The sequence below is a fragment of the Microcaecilia unicolor genome, chromosome 1 (assembly GCF_901765095.1).
Source record: "Microcaecilia unicolor chromosome 1, aMicUni1.1, whole genome shotgun sequence".
NCBI lineage: Eukaryota > Metazoa > Chordata > Amphibia > Gymnophiona > Siphonopidae > Microcaecilia > Microcaecilia unicolor.
In genome coordinates, this window is record NC_044031.1 from 535,829,545 (window position 1) to 535,844,858 (window position 15,314).

The window sequence follows — 15,314 nt, forward strand, 5'->3', positions numbered from 1 at the left end:
CTCCTTCTGATGTAAACTTCCTGTGTTGGAAGGGAGGGACTGGCAGAACATGAAGTAGGGCACACAGGGCAATGACCCTGCATGCTTTCCTGGTTTTAATGCTGCAACCAATTCCAACCCAGGAAGGCAGCAAGTGGGTAAGTGGGAAGGACAGAGAAGACAGAGAGAGAGAGAAAGAGAGAGGATGATGTACATGAGATGGAAAAAGAGAGAAGAGAAAGAGAAATGGAGGGGTTGATGCTGGGGAGAGAGAGAGAGGAGATGCCACAATGCAGGGGGAGAGAGAGAGATGCGTGACAAGAGGGAGAGAGAGAGGAAAAGAAAGGCTAGAAAATAAGAGGAAGAAGAATGGGATGGCCCTGGGTAAGGGAAAGAGATGATATGCTATAGGTAGGCAAAGTGATCAAACAGAGATTGAAGACAGGATAGTAAGAACAAAATCTGAATGAACACCGGCAGAAAAATAGTAAAAAGCTGAAAGAAAAAGATTGGTGTCAAAGATGGATATACTAGAGAAAGTGAAGAAGACAGGAGGAGAGAGAAAAATTACAAATGGACAGGAGATCCTGGAAAGAGAGGTTAAGAGAAGACTTGAAAGCAGTAACAGTTTAGGGGGTAAAATACTGCTGTGCACAAAAGAGGAGCGGGACTTGGGTGTGGTCATATGTGATCTTAAAGTGGTCAAACTGGTAGAAAAGACAACAGCGAAAGCTAGAAGGATGCTTGAGTGTACAGGGAGAGGAATGGCCAGCAGGAAAAAGGAGGTGATAATACTTCTGTATAAGTCTCTGGTGAGACTTCATTTAGAATATTGTGTACAATTCTAGAGATCACACCTTCAAAGTGATATAAACAGGATGGAGTCGGTCCAGAGGGCAGGTACTAAAATGGTCAGCAGTCTTTGTCATAAAGCATAAAGGGACAGACTTAAAGATCTCCATGTGTATACTTTGGAAGAAAGGTAGAATAGGGGAGATATGATAGCGATATTTAAATGTACATAAAGTGAGTCATTTTCACTTGAAAGGAGTCTCTGGAATTAAGAAGCATAGGATGAAGGTGAAAGCGGACAAACTCAGGAATAACCTGAGGAAATACTTGTTCAAAGAAAGGGTGGAGAATTCGTACAACAACCTCCCAGTGAAAGTGGTGGAGATGAAAACAGTATCTGAATTCAAGCAAGCTTGTGAGAAGTACATAGGTTCTCTAGGGGAGAGGAAGGGTTAGTAGATGCCATGGATGGACAGACTGGATAGGCCAGGTGGTCTTTACCTGCGTTCTTTGTCCCCAATTCCTTTCTGCACTAGGACAGTCCTTTAAAAATATAGGAGTATAACTGAGATCCTGCTGGCCCTGTAGGATATAATTTTATAAAGGATTTGTTGAGCATAAAGCCCTTTTTATATGTGTATAAAAAACTGTCATAAAAATATCCCCCTTGGTTATGTATGTAAAAGTACATACTACCTCGAATTTTATAAAAAGCACTAAAAATTGCACCCACAAATTTTGGTAATGAGCTAATTAGTGCTGATAATTGGCTTTTAAAAAAGTAATTATTGGTGTTAATTAGAATTAACTTTTACATGTGATTCAAAAAAAAAGGGGGTGTGGAAATGAGTGGATCAGGGGCTTTCCTTTCAGTAATTATAGAATAAGGTGGGATCTGTGCCTAATTTAGGCACAAGCATTTGTAGCATGTTTTCATTGATGTAAATGGCAGGGCCTCAATATAGTCATGGTTTCCAGGCATAAGTGCTATTCTATAAACCATGCCTAACTTAAAGCGTGGTTTATAGAATAGCGCTTAGTGTTGTTTCAGCACCAATTTTTTTAGGCACCATATCTATATAAATAAAATCCCCCCTCAGACGTTCTGAAGCTCACTCCATCTGTTCTGAACTCCTGTCCTCCTGGTAGGCTAGGCTATTCGGACTACTCATCCTCAGTCTCAGCCACGCCCATCTGGGCCGTAGGCCACGCCCCCATCTGCACATAAAAAGCACCCTCAACGTTCTAAAGCACACTCTGAGGCTTCAACAGTTCGTATGTTCGAAGCTCTGTAACCATTTTTAAGCACACTACATCTCTGCCCCGCCCTGACCTATCAGAGAAGGGAGGAGTGTCACAGCTGCACCGCTCTGACCTATCAAAGGGAATTGAAACAGGAAAAGGGAGGAGCGTCACACCGAATGACGGACCTGTCAGAGGGAAGTCAAATAGAAGAAGGGAGGAGCGTCAGAGGCCAAGGGGACGGCCGTATCTAGTAGCGCTTTAGAAATGTCAAATGTCAAATCTACGTCTCATAGGTTTCCTTGCTTTCTTTTCAGTGTATTGCAGCTGCAGCCACTTAGGTAAGTCTAGCAAGCCTGTCAGCTACTGAATACAGAAAGCAAAAGATAGCATGTGGGAATTGCTCCATTTTGTTCTCTGGAATGCAGTGATTATTATACAAACGGTCTTGCTTTCATTATTTTGGTAGGGGCTGCCTTCATGACTGTCCACAGTCCCCCCAGTCCTGACACCTGACAGGGGGGACAGGGAAGGACACTCACTGTCTCACATACGCACTCGCACACACTCATTCTCACATACACACACGCTGTCTCACAGACACACTCACACCCACTCTCTGTCACACACACACACTTGCACATTCTCACTCTCACACAGTCACTCTCACAGACACTCTCTCAAACATACACACTCCGCGCAAAACCTTGCTAGCGCCCGTTTCATTTCAGCCAGAAACGGGCCTTTTTAACTAGTATATATAGAATTTACTCCACAGTGACAATAAGGCACATTCTTATATGCAACCCACATGTAGGCATGTTTAGAGGTAGAGCACAAGCAGAATTGCAAGTTACACATATTAATGGGGGAAATTCTCTAAAGGGTGCCACAATTTATCACTTTCCTGCAGCATGCTGAGTGCTAATCCAATAATGGCATCTGAGTACTTACATTCTGTTATAGAATACTAGCACAAATCAGCATTTACTTGCCAACATTTAGGCATGCCCACTTACGCCACGTCCATAGCAGGTGTGAACGTGCACACCTAAATGTCCCCCTCCTTCTCGCCTGAAAGTGAAACTGAAAGGGGATAGATATCAGGCTCTATGACAGATTCAAGTATTAAGGGCATTATTATTATTATCAGGGCTGGTGGTTGGGAGGTGGGGATAGTGCTGGGCAGACTTATACGGTCTGTGCCAGAGCCGGTGGTGGGAAGTGAGGCTGGTGGTTGGGAGGCGGGGATAGTGCTGGGCAGACTTATACGGTCTGTGCTCTGAAAAAGACAGGTACAAATCAAGGTAAGGTATACAAAAAAAATGGCACATGTGAGTTTATCTTGTTGGGCATACTGGGTGGACCGTGCAGGTCTTTTTCTGTCGTCATCTACTATGTTACTATGTATAGCGCTACCAGATGCACGCAGCGCTGAACACCTGATACAAAGAGACAGTCCCTGCGCAAAAGAGCTTACAATCTAAATAATACAGACAGACAAGACAGTTACGGGTGAGGGAAGTAATGGGTGAGAAGGAAAGAAGGAACAAGGGGAGGGCAAATGAGTAGAGGCTAGGAGCCAAAAGCAGCAGTGAAAAGGTGGGTTTTCACCATAGATTTGAAAACAGGTAGAAATGGAGCTAGACGTATAGGTCCAGGAAGTCTATTCCAGGCATAAGGTGCCGCGAGAGAAAAGGAGCGAAGCCTGGAGTTAGCAGGAGAGGAGAAGGAGGACGACAAGAAAGATTTGTCCAGTGAGCGGAGTTCACGGGGATGAATGTAGGGAGAGATGAGAGCGGAGAGGTAATGGGGGGCTGCAGAGTGGATGCATTTAAAGGTCAGTACGAGAAGTTTAAACTGAATGCGAAAGCGGTCAGGGAGCCAGTGAAGTGACTTGAGGAGCGGGCTAGTGTGGGTATAATGATTCTGGTGGAAAATAAGTCGTGCTGCAGAATTTTGGATAGATTGGAGAGGTATCTTACAGTAAGCTTTGCACATAAATTTTGGACAGCCAATGAACCTCCCTCTGTGTACACCCCCTTACATTTACATGAGAGTTGTGTGCTAAAGTTATAGAATACTACTGAGCACCCAATTAGCACTTATTTATTTATTTATTTCAGCACTTATATCCCACATTTTCCAATACAGCATTGTTTCAATGTAGCATACAGTTAGGTGGATTCATTACAATTTTGTGGTTCAAAGAGAATATTACTGGCTAGCAGAAGACTCTACCTCTGCATAGTAGACTGAGTATATGCGTCTCTATAACAGTCTTGCTCATAAGTGCTAGTATTCTATAATTTTTGTGCACAAATGGCACTTACATTTCGGCACTAAGGTTATAGAGCAATATAATACAATACTGCGCTTACTATATATTCTGCAATTACCACATAAAAGACTTAACGTGGATCACAAAGGGGCTTAAAGCGGTAGTAAGCCCAACGCGGCCTTACCGCGTGCCAATTTGGAGCTACCTCTGGGTGGTAGTTCCAGCCCTAGTGTGTGCCATTTTCGTGCTAGGAAAAATAGGGCCCAATTTTTTTAGTGCAGCAGTTACCCGGCAGTAGTCAGGCAGCGCTTCGTGCTACCTGGTTACCGCCAGGTTAGCATGGGAGCCCTTACCACCACCTCAATGGGTGGCATTAAGTGCTCCACCCCACATGGCCTCAGCATGCGGCAAAAACAGCCACCGCTGCTACCGTAGGGCCCCTTTTACTGCTGCTTGGTAAAAGGTCCCCAAAAAGTGGTAAACAGAATGGAGTCTAGAAAAATTAAACCCCATAAAATTATTCTCCTAGATATTGTCTAAACAACTAGGTTTTATGCTTCTTTCTGCAACTCATATAATTTCTTTTCCATTTAATAACAGTTGCTAAAGAATTCCATATCTTAGCCACTTGAAAGAAACTTAAAAGAGAGTGGAATCTTTTATATTTAGCATATACTAAATATAGTGGAGATTCAACAGGCTTTCAGAGAGGGAACTTCTCATGTGATGAAAAAAAAAGATATTACAAATAATAAAGGCAAAGGAGCCAAGCCATGGGTGGTACTAAATATCCCAGTACATAATTTAAGTAATTCCTGGGCCTCTATCGATAACCAATACAAGTGTTTCAGCTAAGGCGATGTTCTCTCTCTCTCTCATCTACTTACTTGGCATACCAATCTAGCCAAAATATTTTGCAAGCATATTACAATAATCTAACTGACTAATCAGAAGAGAATGAATGATAAGTATAAAATAAGTAGGGATAGAATATTTATAATTTTATGAAACTGTTTCAGTTTCCAAAAAATTTCCACTCAACAAATTAACATGAGTTTCAAAAGATAAAATAGGATTGATAATATCTGCCAAAATTTTCAGTTCAGATTCATTTGGAAGGGTAACATTCCTGAGTGAAAGTACATTATTTAATAAATATGGAGAGGATGTAACCAACCAAAGCATCTTGGTCTTGTCAGTATTCAATTTTAGGCATCAATTGTTTGCCCAAGTCTCAACAATATCAACACAAGTTTGAACGGTGGTTAATGACACAATATTTCTGGGCACCATAGGGACAAGCAGGATAATATCATGTGGTACATGTAAAAACTGACTCCCAAATGCAGTAAATTTCCAAGCAAGCTCATTACTATGTTAAACAGGTTGGGAGAAGAGGGGAGCCTTGTGGGACTCCATTCCTTTCCCTCCAAAATTTAGAAAATACCTCTTGATATTTTACTCTGTAAAGTCCTATCACCCAGAAAGCCCCTAAAACAGTCAAGGACCCTGTCTAAAATACCTTTATCACTTAACATCCCTAATAAAGTTGATGATCTATTACATCAAAAGATGCTGAGAGATTGAATTGAAGAATTATAGCCTGATACCCTATACTTAATAGACCCCTGATGTCATGTAACAATAAACTTAATAGTGACTCAGTACTAGAGCCTTTTCTAAACCCAGACTGGGTTAGGAGAGAAATATTATGAAGATCTAGGTATTCTGCCAGTGGATTAGTGACTAACTCCTCCAAAATTCTTACAAATATCGGTATATTTGCAATTGGTCTATAATTTGCAAGATCCTTATTACATTGTGAATCTCTTAGGAGGAGAGATTATAAAATATTTCCTAATAAGATAGGAAAGGAGCCTATTCTCAATGTAATATCTACTCAGGTAAAGAGCAAACTATAAAGTGCAGAGGGAGTGATATTAATAAATAAATGGGGTAACAATCCAATGCAGAATGTGTAGAAGAAACTTTCACTAACAAAAGTTGTATGACATGAAAACCACTCCATATCCTGTCTGCTGGTATATCTGTAAGGTCTGCACCAGTAATAAGGGAGACAGCTAATGAAGTGTTGTTTTCTTCAAGGACTCCATGACTTCCGATTTGTGAGATTTTACTTTGAAAATAGTCAGCAAACTCATTTGCTGTAGGTAATTGAAGTGGAGTGGTATCTGTAGAAGTGAGTTCACTAATACTTGTAGCAGAGTCCAATAGATGAAATAACTTTTTCAAATTCAGATAATGTTTGCTACAAGATCTGCCTAATAGGTCTTTTTGGCGAGGGGCATTTTCGAAAGGACATCCAAGTCAGAATAGAGATGTCCAGCTCATAAAGTCCAAAATGGACATGTATTTTCCAACAGGAAATATATGAGATGGACATCCGTGTACTTAGGACATCTAGCATTAACAACCATTTTACAAACTGGAATGTCCAACATATGTCTCTCCACTGCAACTGTGCCTGACACCTTCAAGCATGCTGTAGTCACACCTCTCCTCAAAAAACCATCACTTGACCCTACCTGTCCCTCCAACTACCGACCCATCTCCCTACTACCCTTCCTCTCCAAAATACTTGAGCGTGCCGTCCACAGCCGCTGCCTTGATTTTCTCTCCTCTCATGCCATCCTCGATCCACTTCAATCCGGTTTTCGCCCTCTACACTCGACAGAAACAGCACTCTCTAAAGTCTGTAATGACCTGTTCCTTGCCAAATCCAGAGGCCACTACTCCATCCTCATCCTCCTCGATCTATCCCCCGCTTTTGACACTGTCAATCATGATTTACTTCTTGCCACACTGTCCTCATTTGGGTTCCAGGGCTCTGTCCTCTCCTGGTTCTCCTCCTATCTCTCCCACCGCACCTTCAGAGTTCACTCTCTTGGATCTTCCTCCACACCCATCCCCCTATCTGTTGGCGTTCCCCAGGGATCTGTCCTTGGACCCCTTCTCTTCTCAATCTACACCTCTTCCCTGGGCTCCCTGATCTCATCTCATGGCTTCCAGTATCATCTCTATGCTGATGACACCCAGCTGTATCTCTCCACACCTGATATCACCGCAGAGACCCAGGCAAAGGTATCGGCCTGCTTATCCGACATTGCTGCCTGGATGTCCAACCGCCACCTAAAACTGAACATGTCCAAGACCGAGCTCATCATCTTTCCACCAAAACCCACTTCTCCTCTTCCCCCACTTTCTATCTCCGTTGATAACACCCTCATCCTCCCCGTCTCATCTGCCCGCAACCTCGAAGTCATCTTCGACTCCTCCCTCTCCTTCTCTGCGCATATCCAGCAGATAGCCAAGACCTGTCGCTTCTTCCTCTTTAACATCAGCAAAATTTGCCTTCTCCTCTCTGAACACACCACCCGATCTCTCATCCACGCTCTCATTACCTCTCGCCTTGACTACTGCAACTTACTCCTCACCGGCCTCCCACTTAGCCATCTAGCCCCCCTTCAATCTGTTCAGAACTCTGCCGCACGTCTTATATTCCGCCAGAACCGTTATACTCATATCACCCCCCTCCTCAGGTCACTTCACTGGCTTCCAATCAGATACCGCATTCAGTTCAAGCTCCTCCTTCTTACCTACAAATGCACTCAGTCTGCTGCCCCTCGCTACCTCTCTACCCTCATCTCCCCTTACATTCCCGCCCGAAACCTCCGCTCACAAGACAAATCCCTCCTCTCAGTGCCCTTCTCCACCACCGCCAACTCCAGGCTCCGCTCATTCTGCCTCGCCTCACCCTATGCTTGGAACAACCTTCCTGAGCCCTTACGCCAAGCCCCCTCCCTACCCATATTCAAGTCTTTGCTGAAAGCCCACCTCGTCAGTGCTGCTTTCGGCACCTAATTCTTACCTTTCAGGAAATCCAGACTGCCCAATTTGACGGCCCCTATCGGACTGACTGTTCATTTGTCCTTTAGATTGTAAGCTCTTTGAGCAGGGATTGTCTCTCTATGTTAAATTGTACAGCGCTGCGTAACCCTAGCAGCGCTTTAGAAATGTCAAATAGTAGTAGTAGTAGAATGGCAAAAAAAAACAAAAACAAACAAACCCAGAGACAAGGATGTCTGGCAGCATTCTTAGAAGAATGGCCATACAGACATCCCTGCAGAGCAGAGGGGAGCCTAGTGATTAGTACAGTGGACCTTAAACCAAGGGACTCAGGTTCAAAACCCACTTTAACTCTTTTATTTTGTAATTGTAAGTCCTCCAGGAACAGAACAATACATTTTCTACCTGAATGTATTCCACTTCAATAGCCTTCAGGCTTGCAGGTAGCTTATATATTTAGGTACATTATATATTTTTCTGTTTTGGAGGGCTCTCAATTTAAAAAAAGAGTTAAAGTAGGATTTGGTCCCTTGGTTTAAAGTCCACTGCACTAACTGCTAGGACTTAGTTCCTGCTTTGCTAAGAAAGCCTATAATACCTGAATCTGTCATAGAGCCTGATATCCTCTTTCTGTTTCACTTTCAGGGGAGATGGAGGGGGACAACAACCTCTGGGGATTAAAGAGGTGTCATGCCTTAATACCTCCAGTGGTCAGCTGCTCAATCAGAGCACCTGTTTGTACCCTGGATGTGAGTGAAACGGGTCTAACTTAGGATGTCCTTCTTTTTAGGCTTGGATGTTTCTTCCCAGTTGGTAATTGCTATTGGACCCCCTGATTTTGGTCTCTCCCTAGTCCCACCCAAAACATGCCCACAGCGCCCCCTTGCTATTTGGATATACCAGGGGCGTAGCTACGGGTGGGCCTGGGTGGGCCCAGGCCCACCCAATTTCACCTCAGGCCTGCCCACCCAAGCGCACACACACTGCAGCAGCCTAGCGACTATGGGTCCAGGGCAGTAACGGCACCCGCTCTGGCTCAGCTGATGATGATCTCTCCAGACTCGCAGCGGTGAACTGGCGGGCAGCGGTAGTAAAAGCATAAAGCAGCCAGGCTCCTCGACTCCGTCCTTCGCTTCCCTGCCCTCTCAGCGTCCCGCCTTCCTCTATGTCATTTCCTTTCGGACGGGCGGGACGCTGGGAGGGCAGGGAAGTGAAAGCGAAGGACGGGACGGAGTCGAGGAGCCTGGCTGCTTTATACTTTTATTGCTGCCACCCGCCAGTTCGCCGTTTCGAGTAGAGAAGGAAGGAAGCCATTTAGAAAATCTCTTTTTCTACTCCCCCACGCAGCCGTCGCCGTTCACTCAAAACACAGCAAGCAACCCAAGCTGCTGCCTGCATCCACGTTGTCGTTCTTTATTGTTGGTAAGCAGAGGGAAGGATGGGACTGGGAGGGGTGGTAAGTACAGAGTATGGGGAATGGGGGACTAATGAAGTGGGTGAAAGATGGGGGAGGAATTTAGGAGACTGGGTAAGGGAGAGACAGAGGGGGGAATGGGAGTGCTGGAGAGGGAATGAGAGTGCTGGAGAGGGAATGAGAGGGAGATGGTCAAAGGGGAGAGAGGAGAAATTGCTGGACATGGAGGGGAGGGCAGGGGAGAGAGGAGAATTGCTGGATATGGATGGATAGATGGATGGAGGGAGGGCAGGGGAGTTGCTGGACATGGGTGGATAGAGGGGATGGCAGGGGAGAGGAGAGTTGCTGGACATAGGTGGATGGAGGGGAGAGGAGAGTTGCTGGACATGGATGGAGGGGAGGGCAGTGGAGAGAGGAGGGCTCCTGGACATGGGTGGATGGAGGGGAGGGCAGGGAGATAATTGTTGGACATGGATGGAGGTGAAGGAAGGGAAGACAGGAAGGAGGTGCACATGGATGGAGGGGAGAAAGAAGAAATTCTGAACATGGATGGAGGGGAGGGAAGACAGAGGAAGGAGATGCACATGGATGGAGGGGAAGGGAGAGAGAAGAAATGCTGACATGAATGGAGGGGAGGGAAGAGAAGAGAGAGGAAGGAGATGATATGAGGGAAAAGGAAGAGAAGAGAAAAACTGCACATGGATTGAGAAAATAGGCAGAAGCTGGATCCACTGGACAGTCAAGTCTGTGGAGGACCCAGCTTTTACTTACAGATGTAGAGCAAGAAATGAAGAAGAAAGGAGGAAAGTAAAGAAATAAATGGAAAGGAAGCCCTGGAAACGGAGTTAAGAGGACAGATAGCAGCAGAATCAGATACTGGGCCAGCATGATAAGAAAAACAAAGTCACCAGACAACAAAGGTAGAAAAAAAATCATTTTATTTGCATTATAGTGTTTGGAATATGTCCACTTTGAGAATCAGGTGCTCAACATTAAAAGTTTATATTTATTTACTTATTTATGACATTTTATCCCACATTAAACATGAATTAGATTGGAACCTGGGATCATTTAATTTTATTTTTCCTGGAGAGAGTAATGCATTGCCTCCCCCACCCAAGGCTCTCTTCCCAGCCATAGCCAGCTCTGCAATTTTGAGGGGAGGTGGGGGGGGCGCAGAGGTGGACCGGGGAGAGACCCTGTTGTTAAACATTTACCAGCAAACCACTGTCTAGTGCCCACCCATCCAACCTGTTGGCCCACCCAAAAATTGACTTCTGGCTACGCCACTGGGATATACTGCAGTGTTGGACGTCCATTTTCTGCCTTTGTAAAATCGGGATTTGGACATTTCAAGCACATGGATGTCCACTTGGGCATTTTGAGATATCCATATGCTTTGAAAATAAGCTCCCTAGTTTTTCTATATATTAATAGCAGTTTTCCAAGCATATCTTGACTTGCTAGTTGTAAATTTTCACCACTGCCTTTCAAAACTTCTACATTTCTGTTTTAGCAATAACAGGATATCATTAAACCAAGGACAAGTCTTCTGCCTGCTGGTAGGGTGTACTTTTAAAGGGCAATGGGATCCAAGTTTTCCTGTACAACATGGAACCATTGGGTCACCATCCTTGAGTGGAAGGTAGAATAGCTTTAAATTCAGGAATAACTTTAGACCAAAATTGATAATAATTTATCTTCCCTCTCGACAAATAACTTCTACACTGTAATTTAGACTTCAAAATAGAAAACTTCCAATGAAATACAAATTCTAATTAATAATGATTTGAGCAAGGAACTGGGCTCCAGATCTCATCTGTGGGATAAGAGTCCATTATGGATTTGTCTATCTAAGGGGTCCTTTTACTAAGGTGTGCTAAAGGATTTAGCGCACGCTAAATGCTAAGGAGCCCATAGGAATAAAATTGCAGCACCTGACTCTCACTAGCTCTGATCCATCTGGTGAAGCAATCTCTGTGGTAGGGTAAGGAATGACAGAGGGAAGAGCACGGAAAAATGGCCTGAGCTGGTGTAGACACCTCTGCCGGACACGCGCAAGTCCATTTTTCAGCATGCCTGCAAAAAAGATCTTTTTTTTGGCCGAAAATGGACGTGCATCAAAATGAAAATTGGTATGTGTCCATTTTGGGTCTGAGACCTTACTGCCACCCACTGACCTAGTGGTAAAGTCTCACGCATTAACCGGGCGGTACTGGTCTATGCACGTAGAATGCCGATTACTGCCTGGTCAGCGCTGTGTGCCGGAAAATTTCTGACGCCCATAAAAAATGAAATTACAACCTGGGCCACGCGGTAGCCAGGCGGTAGTTCAAAATTGACATGTGTAGGATATGGGCGTAGCTATGGGGTGGCCATGGGGGCATGGGTCCCACAAATTTCATCCAGGCCCCTGGTTTGGCTGGCAGTGGTCCCCAACCCCTGCCAGCCGAAGCATTCTTCAGCGCCGGTCTCCTGCAGAGCCGCGTTCGCTGCCCTGCTCTTCTTTTTTCTTGCTCCTCCTGTGCACGCTGACGCGTCTTTATGTGAAACTGAGAAGGAGCGTCAGCGTGCACAGGACAGGAGGAGCAAGAAGAAAGAATAGCAGGGCAGTGAATGCGGCTGCGCCGGAGACTGGCGCTGAAGAAGGCTTCAGCTGGCGGGGGTTGGGGACCCCCGCCAGCAAAGGTATTTGTTGGCGTGGTGTGGCGAGGCAAGGCGATGGGGGGGGGGCAAGGAGGGGAGGCTTGGGTGGGGGGGCAGCAGGGTGGCACTAAAAATGTGCCCCCAACCTTGGGCTCTGGCCTCCTCCCACTGTAAGGTCTGGCTACGCCCCTGGCGTAGGATGCACGTATATGCCCACATTGGTTAGTAAAAGGGCCCCTAAATTTGGGAGGAGAGCAGAGTAGCTCTTTTCTGCTCTGCTTTCTTCACACCAGCCAAATAGACATGAAGGCAGGGGCTGGATAAAATAGCATAGTGACTCTTCTCAGCTCCATCCTTGCTACTTCCAGTTCCTTGCAGCCTCCTGAGATGGGAAAGAAATGGAGGGAGAAACAGCAGGATAGAAGTTCCTCTGGCCATTCTAGCTTTTCTCCTTTCATCCTGTTCCCTATTTTGAGTGTTAATACCTGGAAATAAAGCTGGAAGCCAGTGATTCTGGTGTTTTGTCAAAGGTATAGGCACAAATGGGGCAATTTTTCTAAGTATGCAGAACAATATTCAACATATTCAAGCAAGCAATTAAAAAAATCAACAGGTGTATACATGCACAAATGTAAGTACTAGGAAGAAATAGGACTAAATTATTTAGGTGCCAAAAAAATGAGCGCTAAGCGATGTTCTATAAATGGCGCTCAAAATTTGGCACCGTTTATAGAATAGCGCTTAGTGCTGGGGTCTGTGCCCAGTTTTAGGTGCAAGGATTTATACCAACTGAAACCTGGTATAAATCCTTGCACCTAAAACTGGGCACAGATCCCAGCACTAAGCGCTATTCTATAAACGGTGCCGAATTTTGAGCGCCATTTATAGAACATCGCTTAGCGCTCAAGGATGGTGACCCAATGGTTCCATGTTGTACAGGAAAACTTGGATCCCATTGCCCTTTAAACCTGGTGTAAATCCTAGTGTCGTGCAGATCTGTTTTATTCTATAACCCTGCACGCAGATTCTAGGAACGCCCTGACCTGCCCATACTCCTCCCATGGCAACGCCCCCTTTTGGTTCTCACATAAAAATGTATTTACACATCTTTATAGAATATCAGCTACAAAGATACACATGCAAATTCAAATCGATGCACGTGCACCAAGAATTTATTATTGTCACCCAATTATTGTTGCTAATTGGCTTATTATTCAATTAAATTGTGTGCAAAAATTGAGCACATGCCCAAATTTGCACATACAATTTTAAACACCATATATAGAATTAGGGGAATGATATATATAAGTATTGCATAAATGTAGGCATCATCCCCCGGGGGCTGGAGAATGAATGGAATGGGGGCAGGATCAGCACTGCATGTATTTTGTAAAATATACCTTTGTTAAAGTAACAGCTAAGTTTGGAGAGCAAAATAGTGTAAACCACCACTCTAAAGATCAATTTATTTGCTCAATGGACCGATACAGAGCACTCAGTATCTGCTGCTGTTGCATAAGCCTTAAAAAAAATCAAAGCCTCAACTACCCCGGGGAAAGCCTCTAGGCATTATTACAGAAACCTCAGTGGGGTTACTAGCACCAGCTTCAGCTAGACTGTAAAACAAGCAGTGGAAAACACCTCCCCTTAAAAGGGAGAAAAAGCCACTGCTGAAAGAACCAGTCTACAATGTTAAAAATAGCCAAAAAATGGACAAAAGTGCTGTAAAACCAGTCTCTTTATAAGTGCCTAATATACTGTTTCCAAAAAAACACGTTGAGTGGAAGCATAAACATTACACTGAAGCAGCATAGCGAAACAAGGGGACCCTTTGTCAGGGTTGTTTGTTTTGAGCAATGAAGCAAAGTGAACATCTGGATGCAAGTGGATTTTGCAGCGATTCATTTTTTTGTAGCTAAGTAACTCTGACAATGCACTGTTTATGATTCCCTTCAATGTGTTTTTTTGGGAACAGTATATTAGGCACTTATAGAGAGACTGATTTTAGAGCACTTTCTTCCATTATTGGCTATATTTAACATTGTAGACTGTGTTTTTCAGCAGTGGTTTTTTTTCTCCCATTTAAGGGGAGTTTTTTCCACTGCTATTTTTACAGTGTAGCTGAAGCCGGTGATAGTAATCCCACTGAGGTTTCTGTAATAATGCCTAGAGACTTTCCTCGAGGTAACTGAAGCTTTGATTTTTTTAAGGCTTATGCAAAAGAGGCAGATAAGTGAGTGCTCTGTACCAGTCCTCTGAGCAAATAAATTATTCTTTAGAATGGTGGTTTTACAAAATATACCCATATGGATTGCTTTCTACTGGCAGATACATGCACAAAGTTACTCTTGCCTCAGCATAGGTATAACTTTGAGCTAAACTTTCAAGATATTTTATAAAGGCACATGAGACACATGCATATGCCTTCCCTGCCTAGAAGCCCACTTATAAAACTATCTAGAGCTGTACTGAATAACATATTTTACTATTTGGCCGAATATAAATAATGAAAAATATTCAGCTGAATAATTGGCATTGACCTTTAACGTAACAAATAATGAAAGAAGCAATGTGAAATCTGAGATCAAATGTTTATTTCAGTAGGATTTAGCACAGTACAGCCCCGGATTGTTCATATTCGAATTGAAACCACTATATGGCTGAATATGAATAATGTTTTTAGCGCACTATTTGGGGTCAAATTAAAATGAATATTCGGTACAGCCCTAAACTTTTCCTCCAAATGAGTCAGTACTTGGTGTGTCTGTTTATTTGTACACATGGAAGATTTATAGACTGAGGCCACTGTGTTAAATTGCAAAGATGTTTTGCAAATGGAGCAAGATCGTATGCATGAAAGAACATACAAATTCTCAAAACATGCAAAAATTCCAGCACTCGTGCATTTTTGCATGTGCATTGTAGAAAAATATATTTTTTTTGCTTTCACTATATATAGCAAACTTTTCTAAATAGCCCCTACATGTGAAAGTTTTCTTTAAATTCTAAATAATTGAGTACCTGTAATGCAAAAGTAACAGTGTATTATATAATTAAAAAGACAATAATGTCACTAAATGGTAGCTATTTACT

At 43.7% G+C, this 15,314-nt stretch overlaps 1 protein-coding gene across 1 annotated transcript in view; it reads left to right on the top strand.

The window, feature by feature from the left end:
• The first annotated feature begins 1,053 nt into the window (after positions 1 to 1,053).
• Positions 1,054 to 15,314, top strand: part of NECAB1 (N-terminal EF-hand calcium binding protein 1) — a 298,151-nt gene continuing 283,890 nt past the window's right edge. Inside the window, exon 1 of the mRNA XM_030189726.1 lies at positions 1,054 to 1,186. Coding sequence (XP_030045586.1) covers positions 1,054 to 1,186 — 133 coding nt within the window. The remainder of the gene's footprint in view (positions 1,187 to 15,314) is intronic.